This window comes from Cornus florida, unplaced genomic scaffold, assembly GCF_030987335.1.
Source record: "Cornus florida cultivar Cherokee Brave unplaced genomic scaffold, ASM3098733v1 CherokeeBrave_3.0.0_Hap2_Chr05, whole genome shotgun sequence".
Classification (NCBI taxonomy): domain Eukaryota; kingdom Viridiplantae; phylum Streptophyta; class Magnoliopsida; order Cornales; family Cornaceae; genus Cornus; species Cornus florida.
In genome coordinates this window covers 115,232,420-115,255,757 of record NW_026775575.1, presented here as the reverse complement: position 1 = coordinate 115,255,757, position 23,338 = coordinate 115,232,420, and the positions used below count along the sequence as shown (strand labels likewise).

The 23,338-nt window shown below is 35.0% G+C and overlaps 1 protein-coding gene across 1 annotated transcript; it reads right to left on the bottom strand.

Moving 5' to 3' along the window:
* Positions 1 to 631: 631 nt before the first annotated feature.
* On the bottom strand, positions 632 to 21,593 carry LOC132308819 (LRR receptor-like serine/threonine-protein kinase FEI 1). The gene is made up of 14 exons (XM_059807060.1): positions 21,436 to 21,593; positions 18,853 to 19,062; positions 18,122 to 18,257; positions 13,216 to 13,287; positions 13,034 to 13,105; positions 11,329 to 11,400; positions 9,242 to 9,313; positions 9,082 to 9,153; positions 7,590 to 7,684; positions 6,296 to 6,463; positions 5,856 to 6,188; positions 4,604 to 4,849; positions 2,402 to 2,535; positions 632 to 1,361 (listed from the first exon to the last, which is right to left on the bottom strand). The coding sequence occupies exons 2-14, from the start codon at positions 18,947 to 18,949 to the stop codon at positions 1,143 to 1,145; spliced, it is 1,788 nt and encodes a 595-aa protein (XP_059663043.1). The 5' UTR covers positions 18,950 to 19,062; positions 21,436 to 21,593; the 3' UTR covers positions 632 to 1,142.
* Positions 21,594 to 23,338: the final 1,745 nt, after the last annotated feature.

Sequence of the window (23,338 nt, the reverse complement as noted above, 5' to 3'; positions counted from 1 at the left end):
CCTTGGAAATAGATTTAGATTGATCAGACTACACAAAATAATAACCAAAATAACAAGGCACATATGGGGAGGTCAACATTTGGTGCATATTCTTCTTGTGTACAAAAAGCCCCATTAGCTTATGGTTGAAGCTCGAACCAGTGGGTACCATCAAGATGTATATTAAAGCACCATATCCGGCTGCATTGGTATTTAAAAGACATAAACTCGACTTGAAGATAGAAAAGGCAACGGGGGAGAAGGATCAATAATATATTATGTTAATCAAATCAAATCTACAAGCAATTTTTTAATTTTTAAGATCTGTTCACATGATTTGAGGACTGTTAATTCCAGTCGCTTGCGCGACTGTCCTTTCACATTGAGTTTCTATTTTCATGGGGGTTCTATGATTTATATGTAATGTTGCACACTTCCAGCTAAATTTCTAGAAATTCCATATCAATCGAGTGAGACTGAAGTAAGCCACTCGATAAAAGAAGAGATAAAAGAGGTAATATATTTCTATAAATGGTTACCTATTTACATAACACAATAAATCATTTCAACAAAAGGCTAACATGATAAACAACTTGCATTCATCCAGTGATCAATTATTGCAACTGGAAAAATATTATACAAAAACAGCATCAACAACAGAAGAATCCTTCGCAAAGGGTGGCATAAAATTAATTTAAATTATGTCATATACACTTAAATTTGAGATAATATAGCCAGGGAGATTACAAAAGGAGAAGGAAAAATAAAAATAAAAAAAGAAAAGAAAAGGCAAAAAAGGAAAAAAATAAACAGAAAAGTGATGGAACTAATTACTCACACCAGAAGTGGAAATTTCAATCATGTGGAGAAAGGGAACACAGCAAGCATCCACGCCAAGTGAGGACACAAAAACTAGGGAATGGACCCTGAATCCGGTTACGAAGAACTAATTGCTCAGGTTTTGAGGAGAATGGGCACAGATGAAAGGGGCATCTTCTGTCATAACTATGCAGAAAGAATGAATAATTGAAGGGAAAAAAAATGAACTTTTAGAGATTCTGATCCCCTTTAACTGCATGCATCCTTCTCTACTTTGTTGCTTTAATCAACAGTGATATATAAGATGCAAAACACAGATGATCTTCTCCATTTCCTCAGCGTTTTCATTCAGAGTTGGAATCATAAAAGTCACTTGGGCATGGGGTCATGACCTCAGATTCTAGTATTTGGACCACCCTGTGCATGGTAGGCCGATCCTCTGGGGCTGAGGACACGCACTGAATAGCAATTGAAAGCAGGGCATCAAGGTTTTCTGCCTGAACCCCTTCACAGCGTGAATCAACAATCTCCCGTTGTCGATTCTCTGTAACTAAAAAATTTAACTGCAAAAAAAGAAAAGAAAAGAGGAGGATCAATAAAAGTGGAAGTGACCTATGGTCATTTGAATGTTGCACTGGCATGTAGGGTGTATAGGGGTCCTCTGCATGAATGTGTTAATGTCATATATAAACTAATTGAATTAGAAAAACCATTTTCCAAAAAAATGATTAGTAAAACAAAAGAGCATATAGATATATGGTTTAAAAGGGCAAATTTTTTTTTTTTTGAAGTTAATCAAACATCCTAAACCAGCCATCCCATGCCCTATGAATTTGTGTCAAGTGTCGCCACTATTATCTTATAAGAGAAGACATCTGTTAGGAAGATTCACTTTTCCTCTCTAATGAGAGAATGACCATGTGAGTGAAATCCTTGTTCCTCCCAAGGATCCATTTAGTAGCAATTAATTAAGTCTACAACAATACTATTCATATTTTAACTAATACTTCAAAAGATGAACTTATCTTGTAACCTTTTTTGTTAATAATTTTTATTTAATAACCTGATTTTGTTTCTTCTATGAATTTCACATGCATAGAAGAACTAAATCCCACACTGAGTAAAACGAGAAAAAGGAACTAAAATTTCCAGGTTTAAGATAAAAATAATTTATCATCAAGCACTTGAGGTGGCATTGAATGTCTTGTTGGGATAGAAATTAGAACTACCAACTCTCAGCAGATATAGCAGTAATAGACCTAATAATATCCAGCTTCAGTGAAACTCTGTTTAACATCACAAGGACATCGTAGTCTCCGTGTATCTCAAGTCAGTGTTTGTGCAGCAGGGACAAAAAGTAATTTAACAGCTAAAGTGATGTTAACTAAAACTAATTTGAAAACATGCATCAATGTGTAATCCACTTTTTAGCTGTCTAATTAATAAAACTACTCTGCTAATGCACCATGCCCTTAATAGTCTAGCCACATGATAGAAGTCAAATTCATTTGAAAAAAACTATGCATCACCAGAAACAATTCCAGAAGAAGACAATGACTCCATGGCAGAAAGCGCTCTAAACAAGTGCAGAGAAGATAAATACCCAGCCAATAATGTTGAGGCCCTTCTCAATGAAGGATGCATCAGTGGGCCGCTTTCCACTCACTACTTCAAGCACCAGCACCCCAAAACTATAAACGTCAGTCTTTTCTGTTGCTCTACCACTTTGCATATACTCTGCCAATGAAGTAATACAACAGAGTCAGGATAAGAGAGACTCCAGAATGCTTATGCAAAATCATACAATTTCTATACAACAGCTTTATAAACAAACAATCAGGTCAGTTCATTACACTGCCAACTTTTGTTCTTTTTCCTTTTCTTGAGATTGATTGTAGGAGAAAAAGAAAGCTGATTATTCTGGGACCATTTAGAACTGGCTTAGTACAAAGTTACACATCATACTAATTACTACATGAATAATGATGTCCATCAAGCATCTTCTACAGAAAATGGGGTTTATGACAGGTGGTGTGGGTATGTTTTAAGTCATGCAGTCAGGCATATTGCTTCCAATCCAATATTTCACAAGGGAATAAGCAGTTGTAATGGGTTGTCGTCGTCATCATCCTTGCCTTAATCCCTTATGAATGGGGCCGGCCGCATGAATTCTCTCTCCAAGCTTTTCTATTGCATGCCATTCACCTACCCTATTAACTTCTTTAAGTAATTTTTAATAACCTCATCCAATGTAATTTTTGGTCGCCCTCTCCAACTCTTACATTCTATTACAACTAGTCTTCCTCATTTAATCGGGCGCCTCTAGGTCTTTGATGTATGTATCCAAACCATCTAACTCTAAACTATCTAATTTTCTCATCGATGAGTGCTACACACAGACACGCCTAAAAGGGCAAAGAATCCGTGTAGGACACCGACACGCGCCGGACATGCCAAAATATGTGTCCGAATATTTTATATTTTTTCAAATATCCGGACACACTTCCGACAAGCCATGGATACATGTCCGACACGCGTGTCTCAAATCTTTGGAATTTTTAAGAAAGTTTTAGAAACAATGTTGAGTTGAAGTGTAAATATTAGGAGTTGTCTAATTACATAATTACTTAAAAACTAGGTGTTTCATAAAACAATTTTATATTCAAACAATTAGATATTTATTCTTATATTTTAGTTCATAGGTTCGAACCCTTGAACGACCATCTTTGACTCTCTTGTTGACCCAACCGGTGAATGGTCTCTCTCTCTCTCTCTCTCTCTCTCTCTCTCCCCCCTTTTTTCTCTCTTATTCTTCATCCTCCTTTTTTCTTTCTTCTTCTTATTCTTCACAAACCCTAAATACTTTTTCTTTTCTTTTCACAATAAATTTCTTTTTGTCTCTTTTTCCTTTTTCCTCTATTCCCCGTGAACTTTTCTCTTCTATGGATTCTTACCTTTATTTTTAACTAAGGCCTAATTCTTTTTCTAACAAAAACCTAATCCTCTTTGTCTCTTTGTATTTTTTTTCTCTCTTTCTTAACCCTCTTTCTATCATTCCTTCTTTTTTCCAGCGAAACACATTTTTTTTTTTTTTTTCATTATGAGAATGTAAAAAATAATATTACTCTTAATTTCTTAAAGTACAACATCATATACATAGAAAACATATTTCTTATTTGACGTGTCCCCGCCGTGTCAGTGTCCTAATTTTTTAGGATTTGCCGTGTCGCCGTATCCGTGTCGTGTCCCGTATCCGTTTCCGTGCTTCTTAGGTGCTACACCTATTTTTCTCACTCTTTCATTAGTGACCATATCTCTTCAAGTCACTCCGCTCATCCAACTTTAACAGTCTCATTTCCACAAGTGGGTTGTCATTTTGTTAAAGATAAATTATTTAAGACCCTCTCTCTCTCTCTTCTAATTCTAAAAATCACTTATCTTAAATTTACTCTACGTGAATTTATCCTTTTCCTCCCATCCACTCTTGTTTAAAAATAGCTTATTTTCACAAAAGCAAACATTCACTGTGTTTTCTCAAGTTTTTTAGAAGGATAGAAAGTGAGTTGTCAGTAAGTTGGGCAATCCTCTCCCATGGACAGAATCTGGCATACCAACTATATACAAAAAACTTTGTGACCAACAGCAGGATTCACCGTGATAATGATTGCCTCTTCCCAACTACTCAATTCAGATCAACAGCAGGAACAAGGTTTCATTGTTCTGATATAACAAAAGTTATTTAAAAATAAATATAAATAAATCTAATTAATTAAGTTTGAGTAACAACTGTAAAAAAATTGCCTACCTGGAGCTAGATAACCAAAGGTTCCAGCTACAACTGTCGTAATATGAGATTCTGTATCCTCCAATAATTTGGCTAGTCCAAAGTCGGATACTCGAGCCTCCAAATTGCCATCAAGCAAGATGTTGCTCGACTTTATGTCACGGTGTACAATTCGCGGTGCACAGTCATGATGCAAGTAAGCCAGCCCTTTCGCAGCTCCCATGATAATATTTAGACGTGCATCCCAATCTAGTTGCTCAGATCTTTCTGTACAGGGCATTACAAATTTACAATATATAATTGATTCCCATATATTTATGCATGGAAGTTAACTATCTTAAATTGAAAATTGGATCATATACTCTGCTAGGTACAACTTGACTCAGACACCATCAAGAATATGTACATTTCTTTTTTTTATTCTTTTTTTAAAAAATAAAAATAAATTCCGGCTGATCATACTACCATGAAAACTGAAAGAATCGGAAAATTTTAAGCTGTTTTATGGCTGATCTAAAAACCTACACTGTAAGCCTGTGAGACATTGTCATGATCACGAATTAAAGATATCAACAAATTAAACATCTTGTTTTTAGAAATTAAATAAACTTGTTCACGAAAAATAACAATTGATAATCTTAAAAAAAAAAAAAAAAAAAAAAAAAATCTTTTGAGAAATTCATAATCATTATCAATAATTAGAATAGAAATATATATGTGCACATATGAACATAAGCATGCATATAAAAAATAAAACATACATTTCGTAAGAATTAATAATGATGTAAGATATAACATGGTCAATGAAAGCTTCAATTATATCCATTAGGTGAAATGCTTGTCAAACAAATATATAAGCCGCAAATTACATAAAACCATAGATGCACCACTGAGAAAAGAGAGATTATTGTGCATAGAAGCTAAGAGACAAAGATGCGGACCAAAACTAACATGGGATGAAGTAATTGGACATCATTTTAAAAAATTAAATATAATAGGAGACATGTATAGTAATAGAAAAGAATGAAAAACGAGAATTCATGTGGCCAACCCCCTTCTTATAGGGATTAAGGCAAAGATGATGATGTAACTTAGTGGTCAATAAGCTTAAAATATAGCTTTTTAGTCTACCATGACAATGAACTCAAAATGAAGGGTCAAACTCACCATGTCAAATGTTTAATTCAGCTTCCGAGTTCCATCGTTAGCTTAAACTGGAGACACCCACATGATGCAAGTAAAAAAACGTTAAAATAAGAGAAAGGGATCTTACCATGGAGAGCTTCATCAAGGCTACCACCAGGTAAAAAATCATATATCAACAGCTTTGATGTTGGAGAATTGCAGTACCCTCGCAAATTTACTAGGTATCGATGTTTTATGCTTCCAAGAATTTCAAGCTCCCTCTCAAAAAATCGATCAAAGCCCTCATTCATCTTCATGATCCTTTTCAAAGCAAATACACTGCCATCATCCATTGCAAGCCTATACACTGTACCAAAGCCCCCAGACCCAATTATATGTTCCTCATTCAAAGTCTCCAATTTTTTAATGATATCCTTTGAAGAGTATGGCAAGTCTCCGTGAAACATAACAATTGATGCACCTGAAGCAATAAGATGTAAATAGATACAGTTCAATTCCAGAAACATGAAAGCACAAAACTGTAAACAAAAACAGCTCAAATTCATGCAATGGTCATGAGAGCAGCACCTCCACCAACATCCATTGCAAGACTTCTACCATCATTTTTACCAAGTTTCTTATAGAGAAAACAGCCCCAGAAACACATAAGTGCCACCAGGAGGAGGGCACCCACAGTCGCTGACGCACTTATAAGTAGCCGCCCAGAGTATTTCTTCTTTTCATCTTGATTTTGGGCTAGAAGGAAAAAAGAAAAACAAATAAAGATTAAAAAAAAAAAAAAACAAAACAAAACAATATACGATACTGATATTAGAGAAAATTGTGCTAGTGATCTAGATATACCCAGAATTGTTGTACGAAATAATGTTGATGCTAACTCAAAAATATTGAGTTCTACTAGGAGTTTTTTACAATCATATTATTATTCCTAATGCATGTAGCTTCCTTTGTAAGGAGAAATAGTAATTTTATACATCTACCTTTATTGCTCAAAATAGGTAAATTCTATAAAACAGACATTTAAACCATTCCTAATGCATGTAGCTTCCTTTGTAAGCAAAAATAGTAATTTTATACATGTACCTCATTGCACAAAATAGGTAAATTCTTAAAACAGACATTTAAACCATCCAAGCTTTTATAAGACATAATATTGGACGATCAAGTAATAGATTTACATAGAATGAGCACAATCAAAATGTAGATATTGAGATGAGTGTAAGGTAAGATGTAATACAATTATGAGATGGTGAGAGAAAACAGATGAGAACAATTTGTCCATGTGCAGCAATAATCAATAACTGCACCAGTGTGTAATACATAGTCCGCATTAGAGTAATAATCAGGAATGAAGAATGCCAATGTGTACACTAAGGACAAAAATGAGTGTGTTGCTCAACTGAAGTTATGATCTTAGAGCAAAATGATAAAACAAAATCCACGTAACTGATCCCAAATATGGAACAAGATTTTGTTCACTCAAATTGAGTTACTGGCACTCCTACTCTCACTGTTAACACTTTATGCAAATATATCGTATTCTATATAAATAAATAAAAATAAATTAAAAATTTTGTTTGTGGGAGGCTTGACATGTGTCAGCCTTGTACAAGATAAACCATTAGACGTGTTTGGAGCATGTTTAACATGTTTATGGGAGTGTCCAGAAGATCGTTACATCTAACAATGGCATGCCTCTGTATGACTGTCTGCAACATAGGTAATAGTGTAGTCCAACAGTAAATTTTCAATATCTTCATCATAGAAAGTGAAACAATTTGTAGTCATCACTATCAGCAAATTGGTAGTTGTAGAAACTAGAGTCAATAAATGATCAGTTCCCAACTCATGAATCTTTTACCTGAAGGAGGTTGGGAATAAGTTGAAGGACCCCCAGCATCATCTTTGCATGTCACATTGACTTGTTTCCCACACAAACCGCGATTTCCAATAAAGCTGCAAAGTAACGCATCAAATCAAAATAGTGAAAGTGTGACAATCTCTTAAAGCTATTGAGGGAATAGCAATTCCATCACAGAAGTTGGTAATAGCAGCAACTTGCATGCTCAATGTAAACATAACTTCATTACACTAGAATCTTCCTTAAGAACAAATCCCCTGAAGAAACTTTCTTTTCAAAACATAAATTTATGCCAATTTGATAGTAAACACAGTGTGGCAGTAACATTTTGGTATTCACAATACTTTTTTTTTTTTTTTTTGATAAGTAAGAAAAAATTTATAAAAGCGCTCAAAAGGGGAGCGAAGCCTAGAAGAAATACACAAGGCCACAAAGGACCTTTAAGCCTTCAAAGAGGCCAAAAAATCAACAATTTCCTCTAAAGATCTATGATCTCTCCCAAAAACCCAACAAAAAAGAAAACATGTGAGGAAACACATGTTTTAAGGTGGCACAAACACAATCAATGATTATTTATTATAATACATCTCCAGTGAGGAAACTGCAACCCAGAAATGGAAAAGAAAACAAAGGGAGAAGACAAATGAAAACAAATTAAGCATAACCAATAACACATAGACTAGATACTTTCCACGATTCTGATTCAGCCTTTTGTGCTCCACACAGAAGTAAAATTACACAAACCCTGAACTTTAGTAGTTATTACTATCCAACAGAAAAGAACTCACAAACCATCATCTCATTTCCTCACCACCACTGCATCATCTTTTTTCTTCCCGGAAGACTTTCAGTTTCTCCCAAATCCAATTCCTATCCTCATTTCTGTTTTATTTTTATTTTCCATTCCCCACCATTCTTTAAGCCCCTGATCTCATTGGCCAAGACTGCAATTGCTGTAGCATTAGAATAGGGATCAAGGTGGCACCCTGTTATGCATATACATGGTTGTAAGTTACCCATAATTGCATTTTGTTCTACCCTTTAATCGCAATTACATTTCAGAAAACGGGAATTAACAAGAATTTCTGGATACGTCAATTAATCCAACAAAACAGAACTCATCAAGGGCAGATATTGAAAATTCTGCATTGTTTAACAAAGTAATAGTTGGAGATACTGAACAAAGTTTTACAAAAAAGAAAGGGGTTTTATCTCGATAAACGAGGATCTTATTTCAAACCCAACCCAATGCATGCCAGACAATCCAAATATAATGAAAAATGAACAGGCAACACAAGGAACTACATTATGAATTAAGTTCTACACGGAAACCTAAAAAAACCCTGGTGACTCCAGAAAAAAAAAATTAACGAAAAATGAACAGCAACACAAGGAACTACATTATGCATTAAGTTCTACATGGAAAACTAAAAAAACCCTGGTGACTCCAAAAAAAATTTAACGTGAAAGGAAATCAAAACCCCAAACTTACGAGTTCTCTGTGAAGTTGATAAGCACACCTTCAGATGGTACTGCTCCGACCAGAAAATTGGTTGACACATTGCTTCAGACATTAAATAAGATTTTAACAATTAAAAATAGGTTCACAGAGAACTATCAACACTAACAATCTTGAACAAAGTCATACTCACAATGTTAAGAGTTTGTACAACTTCCCTAGTGATGGTGGAATATATCCACCGAGAGAGTTGCTTGAAATATCCCTGTCAATCAGGAAAAGGAAATACTTAATTAGTTTTTTGGTGCAACAACCAATTAACAAACATTTTGCATCTGGATAACTGAGGTCGTTCTCAATGTGATACCATTTAAATGATTTCCAATGCCAATCAAATGGTTTGTTTCTAGGTGCAGAAAGAAATTAACCTTTTTTTTTTTTTTCTTGGATAAACTAAATCAGATTCCTATTGAACCTCTTTAAGCTGACAATGATATAGAAAGCTTCTAACTCAAGCTAAGAACCATTAAATTGTTATTCTATTTTTAGCATCTCTAGCAATTAACGAATTTTCCTATCAACGTCACTTTCATCGAATTTGATAACATCTTTTAAATCCATAAAGATTTACGCATTAATTTTTCCTTTATCAAGCATTTATATTTGTAATGTCCAAATTTTACAAATCATAACAAACAGGGAACTTTTTCATTTGGGAGTAAGCATGGTTGCATTAATGCCCCATAACAACTGTTGAGAAGATATTTTATATAACTAGGTAGCTGGAAATGCCAGGGAAAAGAAAAGGTAACTGGGGATGCCATTGTAATACAGTGGTGAATCATCTGAAAGAGCGGGTTGAGGTTCCCCAAAAGAGATATTATGGCTCTGACACCAAAAAAATCAGTCAAAATGATGCTAAATAAGGGAATATAATTATGGATATATACAGAAAATCCGACGCCAAGTAAAATATTATTCAATACAAACAAAGACAATAAAGAAAGCTTTTTATATATGTAACTAATATTTCATTAAAGCACGCTCAAGAGGGAAGCGCATCCCAGAAACAACTGCAAAAGGACCAACGATTCCCGCTATACCCTCAACAACATATCCCCAATATCCCTCACGGATTTACAATTCCATCCCTGAACCCAAAAATAAAGAACTAAAAGCATTTTATATTTTTCGAAGGACTTCAAAGATGCAAGCTTAAAGCCAATCACTGAAAACCTCACAAGTACAGTAAACTATAATATATCAATAAACTTTTCACGTTTTAGTCCCCATCAGCCTCAGAATATTGTCGACTAACTTTTCCTCAACCCTGAACACAATGTGGTGTGCATCTTTACTCAACCAAAAAGTATCTATAGCAAGGTCACCTTGAAATGCCTCTTTGAGACCGTTATCTAGCGAGCAACCATCAATTTTCACCTCTTTCAAAACATTCTTAATCAAAACGCAGTAAAGTTATTTTTGTGCGCCCTAAAAGAATTACCCTCTTGATAAAGATTGAGAACCGCCACAACAAGAATTGTGCATATCACATGGTAGAAAAGCTTCTTGCATCTTCTCCCAACTACAAATACCAACCTTTTTCTCATACAATTGCTCTGAATTTCCATTACTCAGACCCATACACGTGACATCTGAGTATGGGTATGGAATATGTATCCAAAATGTAAGGTTTGACATACACCTGTGAACACATTGGATGTTTTAAATTTATTAAATAATTGTTGATAAAACTCTCTTTTTATGTTGCTTTCCTTGCGTTATTATTTCAAACAAATAAAGCGCTCATGTTGAACACTCTACATTACATAAAAGCACCATTTTCTCCTAGAAAATAAAATAATAAATAAATAAATAAAAATTATGAATAAAAAAAGACTATAGTTGTGTTTAAGAAACTTTATTTGTCATTACTAAGTTCGTGCAGTGCACAGGGTTACTGCAGTCAACTCCAAATACAAGCCACATATTCTTTGCAATGACAGGGAATTGTATTGTATTGACGGTCATGCCAAAATGTAATGACACAGGAATTTAACACAATAATGTCATATCTCATTTCAACTTGAAAGACATGCTTGAAAATCCTTATCGACTAGAAAATTTATTAAATTTTAAATTGGCAAGGAAAATCTGAGTCTCTGTACAACCTTCCACATTGGAAATGTCTCACCAAATCGATAAAAAAAAAAAAAAAAAAAAACTACCAAACCACATATGAGATTAAAGAACAATATAAATATTAGAGAAAGAACTTACATATTTTCAAGCACTGAAAGATTTCCCAATTCATTGGGAATTAGTCCACTTAAGTAGTTACCCTGCAAATATCTGTAGAATATGATAGATTAACAAGTTATCTCAATTTAAAAAGTTTACCTAGCAGATAAATAAAACAAAATATTGTAGACAACATTTTGGATTTATACCTACTATATAAATGCTCAAAAACCTACTTTTCAAAAAATAAATGCTCAAATATCAATTGCAATCTTTCTCATTTTACCATTAGCAAACAAAAACGTCAACAACAACAACAACAAAACCATTGAGTTAGCAAGACTCATGGACATGATCGCAACCACCGCATAATAAACAATGGAAAACCAGTCGTAGAGGGTCCTCTAAAGCTTTAAGGCCGACGGCAACATCGATATATAGAGCCAACCTTTAATGGAACTAATTTTCTCTAGAGCATATATCATTCGCAGGTGATGAAGGGTTCATGATGGAGGTAATATTGGGCCCCTTGTGGAATGTGATACGGATCAAACTGATCCCTATAACCTCTTCACTGTCTGTTATTGCAAAACCAGGCATAATACACAACAAAACAAACTAAAGAGGAAGACAGTTCTTTGCTGCTTTCATTAGGCTTTAGGAGAAACATATGATTGAGCAGGATCATTAAAAAAAGGGACTTGAAGAACCCATCATAAATCTTGCCACTTTGCCTATGTGGCAAGATCCACAACACCTGACATATATGTCAATAGTCAATGAGAATTTGATGTCATGAGCAGTGCCAAAACCATCAAAATGCAATTTAATATTTATTGAAGGTGACGTTCACCGTTCAATACAATTATGTCACTCCATCTTAAACTATTCCATGAGGTGTTATCTTCTCCGTATCCTTGCTTTATTTGAGAATCAGATCAAATGCATGTTTAAGCAAATCAAGCACACCTATGTTCAAGTTCTCCACCAATGCCAACTAAATGTAATGCTATACAATTGTTCTAAAACAAAGGATTTTGGAAAAGCCAGCGGACAGAGGTATGAACAACATAAAGATTCACACATGGTTTTCATCGACTTAGAGAAGGCATGTGAGAAAGCACCAAGAGAAGTAATTTGATGGGCTTTAAAAAAGAAAATAAATTCCTTTAAACCTTATAAAAATTATCCAGGATATGTATCTAAACCGTACATGTAAGACAGACTAGAGTCTGTACCACGTGGCAAAACATGGACGTTGATAAGATCCTTCCATTTAGCAGCACCTTACTTTATGCATAATAAGTAGGTCTTCAATTCAGCATAAATTTTATGTAGGTCGGATTTCACCAATGATCAGTATTAAGTCTATACTTATTTACAATAGTTTTAGATCAGTGCATGTTGTTAACTCTAAGAAAGTTTTGTGAACAAAATGAGAGCTATAGAGAAATACATTAGAAACAGAGGGACAAAATATTAATAAAAGTAAAACGGAATACATGGAAATGAAGTTTCAAAAAATGATAATATAACAATACCAACTGAAGACCAAAGGATTACTTAAAATGATCATTTTCAATATTTAGGATCAACTCTAAACCACAAATTTTAAAAGCTTTTCATTGGTTAACTTTTAATCACAGCTTCACTACCGATCAAAAAAACATACCATTTTTCTGTATTCAGTAATAAAATAAAAATAAAAATGTTCCTGATTAGAGCGCTAGAAGATTGTACTTACAATGCTTTCAACTGTGTACAATTTCCCAATTCTGGAGGAATTGTCCCATAAAAGTTGTTGTTGTGGAGAGCTCTACAGCATATTATACATTACACATAGCATCAGCAACTGCATCACAAATCTATCAAAGTAAACATATATCAACTATCAAGAAAGCAAGGAATTTCCCCACAAATACATACAAGAATTCTAAATGCTCTAGCTTCCCAATAGCTGGTGATATAGATCCACTCAATTTGTGATAAGGAAGGCTCCTGCACAATTAGAGGGAAAGAAAAAACACATTTAGTATTATAAATTGATACGAATATGAAGGTCATCATGTTTGACATGTTTATCCAATGAATATGATTTTCATAAATTCAGCATACCATTCCATTATGTTTGCATGAGATGTATCAAAATTTTCAAGTTACATTCTACGTGACTTATGCATACAAATGGGATTTATATACATAAGATCAATTTTACCAGTATATTGTAACTTGATATTGTTTGATTTAGTGATAAAATTGGTTACTCAAGTAACGAAATAAAATTGAACCTATTACCAAGTGTGTATTGGATAGGATAGTAATCATTCCCAGAGAACAATTTGAAAATGGACACCAGGATCCCAACTCTTTTTTCCGTTATGCCGCTCCGGGAACAACCACAAGGGGGAACGCAACTGCTTTTGGAACGTTTTCAAATGATAGCAGAAAGGACATTCATAGATCAACCTCAGCTCGACATTGAAAAACACGGTCTTTCATAAACAGATTCTTTCATCTTCTTGTTGAAGATGGTGATACGAGGGCGGGGCAGCCTCTGCATCGGGATTTGCAGGATGATATGGAACTGAACTAGAAAGGGGCAATATTGAAGAATAAAGAGTTCCAGAAGAGCAAGAGAACATTGAAGAGTTTTCTCTGGGGATGGCAAGGCAGGGCAAATAGACACTAAAATATTGGATCTGGGCATAGCAATTCCATTCCCAGGATATGGTCTCAGAGGCCGTGAGGAAGAACCGAGCTACTGAGTGACTGAAGCTGACGGTAGAGGAGAGAGAGGGAGCCGTTCCCAAACCTTCAAGCCAAAACCAACAAGAAGAATACAGGATGTAAGATTTGGATTTTTAGGCCTATTTCTTTTCTCTAAGCCATGTAAGCCGTCGAATAGGAACCCTGCCTCTCCTTAAAAGAGACCCTGCCTCAAGCACACCAGCAGACACATCAGCGTACCACCATTCATCTTCATCCGAAAACTGTTCCATGTTTTCAATGTTGAGTTCTCAAAGGAGAGGGAGGTTTGTATTCAAGAGCAGTCCCGTTGGTTGTACTGAGATCCAAGTCCGGGCTTAGAAATAAGACCCATATTCAAAGCGTAGAGAGATTCCCTGAACCCGAGTGAGTTTCCCATGTACTTACGAAAATCCGATAGACGAGGAGCTTATTTTTTACAATTTTTAGTAGGGGAGAGTCTTCACATAAGCTTTGCAAAAATTCTTCCATCCTACTAACAAAAATTCTTCCAGGATCAAACAAAAAACACGCCATCCAAAATATTTAGACCCCTAAATTTAGCTTGCAACCATAACCACCTATTATCCACAAAATAAGTCCACTATTGAAGAAGACAGCGTCCAAGGCATTCCTAAGAGGAAAAAGTTTGTAATCAACATGTCCCATGAGCGGAAAAATGACGGGTGAGACCAGCGTCCGTATTTACAATAAAGACTACACAGAAGAAATCATTCGGATTATCTTCCAAACTAACCAGCATCCATATCCACAATAAAGCCTATAGAGAAAAAATATTTGGATTCACTTCCAAACTAATATGCATCCCCCTGTATCTCATTATTTCACCACAATAGTGCCTCTCCCAGAAAGCAGTGACTGCCCCTTTTTCCCAATCATGTATGTCTTCACAATATTTAGGTATCTGAAAGGAGCATCCTCACTGACCATATGCAATAGCCATTACAATTCCAAAACATATTCGGATTGAAAAGAACCTCACCGCACCAAATATCATGCTTAAAGCATTTTTGAACCATTTCTACTGACAAACAAGTCCATTCTGTGAATCCTCCAGTCCTTTCACAGTTGCACTCAAAACATGAACTTCGTTGGATCCTCAAGCCTCTTTAGTCAACTAGCCAACCCTCACTCTTGAAATTCAAAACAGAACTTTCCCGCAGTCTCAATCTCTCAAACACGTCCACGTACATTGGTCAATGATAGACTATTTTCATGGTATAAATCAGCCAAATTCTTAACCTTCTCTCTTCAATTGTAAAGCAAACTACCTTTCAATCAACCAAATAGTATTTAACATCCATAATTTTTTTTCCACATAAAGACATTTTGGAACTTCCAACATTGCCACCTCAGATGATTTAGGGAAATAATGTGACCTAGGAGAACATCTTTGTTTATGGTTTCACTATTGCACTTGGAGAGACAGAGAAGATTGACCACAATCGATTTTCTTTGCTCCAGTGGGGGAATGAGAAAGGAGAGCACAGTTCACTTGACATGGTTTATGCCCTTAAGCAGGAAAATGGTAGTGATTAGCTAATAGAGTTACTACCACTAGAAAAAAGATTCTTGTTGGCTAGTGGCTGTAGAGGTCCCAAGAGAACGGGAAATACTTAGGTGCTCTATCCTTTGGCAAATATACAGAAAATTCTGCTCTGTCCTTTGGCAAATATACAGAAAATTCTGAATGATTTTTGCAGTGACCGGCGGCTCACTTGCATCTCCCTTAGACTCTTTCGGATCGCTACAGATAGGCATGTTTTTGTGGTCGACTGTTATCGGCTTGATAGCGGGAGGACGACATGTGATGTCCGTTTCTTGAGGCATTTCCAGGACTGGGAGATGGATGATGTTTTGAGGTGTTTGAGTTGTATCCTCAAAAGGTGAGGGGTGATCCTGTCGACTCCCGAGTGTAGGTGCTTTCTTCTCAGGGGAGGTTTGAGGTGCATTCACTCTATAGAGCCCTTACGGATGGCCCGTGGCTTTCTTTTCCTGGAAAGCCATTGGATGTACGAAGGCCCCCCTCAAAGTGACCTTCTTTGCTTGAACGAATGCTTTGGGAGGATTCTGTTTGGATAATCTGAGGAGGAGGAGACAGACTGTTGTGAACTAGTGCTGTATGTGCAAGAGGGATGAAGAGTAGGTGGATCATCTTTGGCTGCATTGCCCTGTGGCTAGGGATAGTTGGGGGATGCTTTTGTCTTTGCTTGGAGTTTAGTGGGTTATGCCACGATTCACGCTTGGCTTGATTGAGGATTGGAGAGTGTAAAATAGGATCCCAAGCCCGTGACTTTTGGAGGGTAGCACCTTTGTGCACTTGGGGAAGGAATGAAATAGGAGATCCTTTAATGGGAAGGAGCTTCCTATTGGGGAACTGAAATTTTTTATCATTTGTTCTCTTTTTTGTCGAGTTTATGGGAAAAATTGCAAATCCATGGAGGAGATGGTTGATTTTTTGGACAGTTTTGAGTGGTTAGGGGCCCTATTTGGTCCCTCTTTGTTTATGTGGGCTGCACTCCCCATTTGAGCACTTTTTATGCAACCTTAATTTCAAAAAATGATTGATGCTACTAGAGAGAAAAATGCCCTTGGGAGTTCATCACATTCCTTCCAAATTTCCAATTTTTTTTTCAGTAGTTAGAAAGTATTTGTCTGTGAAGTTTGTCCAAAAGGTGTTGCTCCCCTCAAATATTTGAGCTGCAGATGCTAGTGGTTTTTTTTTTATTTTTTTTTTAAAGGTAGATGCTAGTAGTTTTTCTAGTCTTGATATGGGCTTTTTTGGAATTTCAACCACTTTTGCAATTCCAATGATCACAGTATCGATGAAATTCTCCCTACTTCATGCCCCAAGTAAAATTTTTACTATCAAATGTACTTTTGTAGAACAATCACCATTATAGCGTCCATAGTACATGAATGTATATTGGTAATCATTGTCTTCAATACAACAAATAATTTATTTTATCAGAAAAATCCAGAAATACCTAAGGCAGCTTAAAGAAAAATTGATAATATTAGGAGGGAAAGCACCTATTGGCATTTTAATGTGCAATATTAGGAGAGAAAACACCTATTTATCATGCAAAGCTAAGATATTTCAAATAATTAACTAGAAATTGGACAAATAGCTACTTTTTTTGCCTGCAAGAATCACTATAATGTCAAATTTTTGAAGTATAAGCTTTAAGCGATGATATTCATATACAGTACTAAACATTGAAAAATATACCATTTATTCAAATAAACAAACCATTAAAGAGATTTAACATATCCGTGTAGAAGAAAAACAATTTTCTAAGGCGTAAAATGAAAAGCACCCGTGTTCTATTGAATCATTGAATGTCATCATGGTTTCATTATGCATGATATTTAAAGCAACCTAATTCAATAACATGGCTCACTAACCTGCAGTAATTTTCACATAACAATATACCATATATTCAAAATGTTAACAATTGTTAAATGTAAATAAAAGTTAGGTTGATTAAATGTGTGATGGAAATAGCACTTATTAAGTACTCAACAAAACAAAACAAAACAAAAACAAAAACAAAAGGATCAAAGTCAAATCTTCAGGTTATTTTCAAAATTGGACAAATAGCTACTTTTTTTGCCTGCAAGAATCACTATAATGTCAAATTTTTGAAGTATAAGCTTTAAGTGATGATATTCATATACAGTACTAAACATTGAAAAATATACCATTTATTCAAATAAACAAACCATTAAAGAGATTTAACATAACCATGTAGAAGAAAAACAATTTTCAAAGGTGTAAAATGAAAAGCACCCGTGTTCTATTGAATCATTGAATGTCATTGTGGTTTATTTATGCATGATATTTAAAGCAACCTAATTCAATAACGTGGCTCACTAACCTGCAGTAATTTTTCACATAACAATATACCATATATTCAAAATGTTAACAATTGTTAAATGTAAATAGAAGTAAGGTTGATTAAATGTGTTATGGAAATAGCACTTATTAAGTACTCAACAAAACAAAACAAAAACAAAACGAAAAGGATCAAAGTCAAATCTTCAGGTTATTTTCAAAACTCACAAAGATAAAACTCTCTTGGTTTTTGGATCGCATTTCACTCCTTTCCACCCGCAAGGATCAGGATCTTCTGGTCGCCAGTGAACAAGAACACCATCTGAACTAATAATAGCTGTCCTAAAGCTTATAAGCACCTCACCTACAAATCACAACTCAAGGTTTTACATACTATCATTATCACATCAGACACACATACAAACAGAGAGAGGGAACTGTTATAATGTCTTAAGAATTGGGATGTCCTTTGTTGGTTGAGAAATAGGCTATGAGGTTAAGAGCCATTGAGAAAAATCACTTAATTGCTGAACCAATCAAATGCATATCAAAAATCCAACATATTCACTATTATATTACAAAAGATTGAATAGCAGTCTAAAAAATTTAAACTCAACCACAGGCATCTGACAAGCCCGTAGACCTTAACTCAGATGGTAGATGGATGGGCTAAAGAGAATTCAGATTGAATCCCCGGGCCCATAGAAAAGACAGAAATCATTAGGTTGAGCTCCAAAAGATGGTGCCTCTTAAATTCAACTAGTTGATTGGAGATTGTGTCCACCAAGTGTGACAAGCATTGGCGGCAAACTTAGGAATCATATCCAACATAATTACCCAAGTCTTATAGTTACATGAATATGATCTAAGGGTACAACAATACAATACCTATCAGCAATTTCCAACCCAGAATACTAATGACAACACCAGAAAAAATAAACATAGACAGAGAACCATACCATCAGGACTGAGAGACGTGGTTTTGTCCGCCAGAATGTAAAGAAGTATAACATAAAGAAGCAATAGCCATTGACAACTCATAAGAAAGATGCCCATTGTGGAGCTGGTCAAGCATAATAGAGATACTACAAATCATCTGATACACCAGGCTTTAAGATGCTTTCCTTGAACATATAGCATCCAGCAAGCAAAGAAAAAAATGTTGTTCCCTGGAGAGGGACAAAAAATAAATAAAAAATGTGATTTAAGCAATTATGATTTAAGAAACAGAGCAGAATATCTTCAAATGTAAGATAAAAATTATAGATGCAAAATAATGGGTTATATAAGCTGTTTTATTTTTATCTGGTAGAGTATATAGGCTAGACAGATGCATATTACAGTAAACAAAACCTCTATGCTCTACTCTAGTAATCATGAACACATTCTTGCAAGAATTTACACCAATGAGCTGACGACTTCATTGAGTCAAATATTATTCCAAGAAATTGACCTTGCAGTTTTTTTATGATAAAAACACCATAAGAGCCACCATTGCCTGCTTTCTAAACCTTTTCTAGCGGGATGACTGATTTCATTCAATTTCTCAATACATGTTTTGCAATATAAACCAAGGTAACTTCTTCCCAAATTATAGAGTTCCTGAGTAATAATACTAAAAATGATTTTTAGATGATCAAAAAAGTAAAAAATTCAGGTTAAGTGAAGCACCGGTATGACCATTTACGACTTAAGTTTGCAATACCCACAGAATCAAGAAAAAAGACCAAACAAAATAACTACATAAATCACGGCCTTCAAAATATATATATATACAAGGACCTGTCCATCTAAAGTGCAGACTCAGCACACTGCGAAAAGTGTCAGTGTTATAACACCAACACCAACAACACCCCCCCCCCCCCCCCCCCCCCCCCACAACCCCACACACAAATGCGACTTCAAAAAGGGAAAAGAGACAGAGAGGGAGAGATATGAACACATAAATGTATATAATATGTGTGTCCAGATGCATGTATTTATCCATATAAGAGAGAGATGAGAGATATGTACGAGATACTTCTGAAATACACAAAAATGCCAAAGAGAAGCATAAAGTATACAGATTGTGAAGGAGATGAGCTTAACGTGATCTTTCAACATATAGTTTCAACTTTCAATAGACAGAAACGATAACGTAAAACCATAGTTACACTACTTGGCTTTTTTATGAAGTAAATTAACATAAATACATCCCTGCAGCATTTCATCTCCCAAACAAATCTAGGATTAGGTGAAAGTTGAAGAACATGGACTGCACCTCCCTCCTCCTCTCTAAATCACATTCTAGTTTAATAACTATATCTAGAAATACTTCTGAAATAATTTCTGAAAGAGCAGGAATCGCCATAAGCCCAAAAACTATACTTCTCACATGAACTATGCGTGTACCTTTCTCTCCTATTGAGAAAAACAAGCAGCAATTAGAAATCAACCGAAAGCCCTCAGAATTCATTTATAATTAAAATGGCCAGAGAAGTGTGAACTTGTGATTTATGACAAGAAGGCTTCCACAAAAAGAATGACAAGAAGCCTCATCCCATTGCTAAAATTATATCTGAACTTCTCAACTGATATTTCCCCGGCTAAAGTTAATTAATTTCCTATCATTCCTTGTATATTTTACGAATTCCCATCCTTTCTTGCATATTTTACAAATTACTAGAGAAGACAGTATTTTCATATCTCAGGCACAAAGAACCAACCAGACTGGCCTAGTGGATAAATCAGGATGAAAAACATGGGTAAAAAAAATGGATTCTACAGTCTTTACATCTTCCTGAAACCGGTAACAGCATTTGTCAAATAGGGCACAGCTCGGCCATAATAATATTATTGCATGAGCAATATACACCACGCAACCCAAAGAAACATAAATTTCTTCCTCGTACTGCTGTTTCACTGCTGACCCTGATCAACAAGTCCAGCAACATTAACTGATAAGTAATTGAAGAAGCATGGCCCATCTCATCAAAAACTACAGTTTCCAGCTTCAGTTTTCCTTTTTCCAATTTGCCCATAAAAAATCACAGCATAAAACAGCTATCAAGGATCATTTTACTCAATTCACGTTCGAATAGCTCCCAACTAAGCCGAAGACACCCCTGTACCTCTCTACTTATAAATTCCAACTGACTCATTCAGTCAATTCAGAGCTCACTCAGCCCAACAACAAAAAACAAAATCTAACCACACCAATTTCAGTAAAGCATTAATCTCTTTCAAAAATTTGCCCTCATGAGTCCCGATTATAAACGAATCCATACAATCAACACAACAAATAAAAATAATTACATACACATACATGCATATAAATAAATGAACAAATATTGAGTTACTACAGCTTCAGTAACACTAGAATGCAACATTTCAAAGCAATGTGTGCCCTGAATCGAGACGATAAACCATAAACAGGAAATTATTTTTTTAAAAAGAGATCGATTTCTCGATTATTATTTGTTTAACTTTGATTATTGAGCTACATTACAAGCAATTTCTAAAAGAACAAAAAAAAAATAGAATCGGAACAGAAATATACACACCTTGATTCGATCTACGGTGGCAGCTCAGTGAAATGCAAGTTGAGCTGTAAAGTGACAACCACAAAGCCCTGAATTTTGTTGGATTTGAGATTGTGGAGTTCAGAGAGAGAGAAAGAGAGGTGTGATGATGAGAGAGAGAAGAGAGAGGTAACTGGAATAGATGCTCGAATTAAAAGGGCACCAACACTGCCAATGGAGACGAAGTGGTCTCGCACGCGTGAACCGCGACGTACCGTACGTGCGACCGACGCTTTAGAGTAGATTTTCTAATTATGAAATGACTCAAATATCCCTAGAGGACTATTAATTCACGAACGGATCCTGTTAAGCCCATCCCATGTAGGTCCCACGCCACCGAATAATCTGGTCAGAGCCTCGCTGAAGTTGTATTTGACTCGCCCATTTTTCCGAAATTACTAGTATTATACCCACAATTCTCGATGGGCAAACATTTTATGACTCATTTATAAATTGTAATTCATATCCAATTCGAGTCTAACCGTAATTTGTAATATTTTATATTTATTAATTATATTATAATTTTACATGCTAATCTTTGTTGTTCATTTTCATCCAGTAATAAAGACTTATTAATTATATTATAATTTTACATGCTAATCTTAGTTGTTTATTTTCATCTAATAATAAAGACTTATTAATTATATTATAATTTTACATGCTAATCTTAGTTGTTCATTTTCATCTAACAATAAAGACATTCATCAATCATAAATTTTATTCTAAAGTTTGAATGAGAGAATAAATCAATAACATGGTTATTATACTTGTCAACTTGTTAGAGAAATAAATCTTAACTAGCTATATGTGTCTGATATCTATTTTCATCTTCAATTTATTACTTTACCATCTTAATTTTTTTGAAAAACTTAGCCAAACAATAATCTTCTTTTTCATGCTAACATCTTTGCCAAAGAGAGGAATCCTAACCCTAGTCACAAAAAAACAAACCCTCACTCGTTTGTTAACGAAGCCTCTTACAATTTGAAAAATTACTTGTTTGTTCTTATGAAAATAATTTCTTGTAATTTATAGTTTAAATTTATTATTTCTTCTACATTAAATGATGATTTCTAAACTTTTTTTCATCCTATTTCATTTGTTTTTTTCTTTTTCCTTTATGTTATTTTTTAATCTTTCTAACTGATATTATTTATTGAATCATTAGTTCCTACCTCTTTTTTTTTTTTTATGATAATTTGATGTAATGTGACTGATTTAAAAAGATCAGCCTGACCAATCCAGCCAATCCAGCTACGACGACGGACTACATCCCCTTAATCCAAAGTCAGGGTCAAACTAATTGAATTGAGTTAAAACTTAAGAGGTAATCTCAGTCAATCCAAACCTATTAAGAAAGTAGGCGAGGATAAACTTGTCTCAATAAATCAACGGCAACTATAGTCCCACTGAGAGGTAGTAGTTTTAAAAAATCAAGTTGGTACTTCTTGGTGCTTAGTTACACAGTGGTCACAGTTGCTACCACTTAAAAAGTGGGGCCTACACGAATGCGTGTGTATGTATGGCGTTTTGTATTTTAGTCTTATCACTTATGACTCTGATCGGATTGGTCTATTATGTCGATGAACAGAGAATTGGGGTTTCTATCAAGCGGGACCTATTATCGATCAACGGCTGTGTGAGGTTAATGGGCAGATATTGTGGTATGAAAGATAATACACAATAAGAACAACAAAAGGCGTCATTTTAGCTTATTATTCATAAGGAATCTATCTCTCATGCTGCAGAGTCGAATTGAGAGGGAACATCATTGATTGGGGGGAGACATGATTTGTTATTTATTTATTATTCTTTTATGTAGTTGAAGTTTTTGTGCTATGATGGGTTGCATAAATACTTTTTTCTTAAATAAGATTTCTTGATA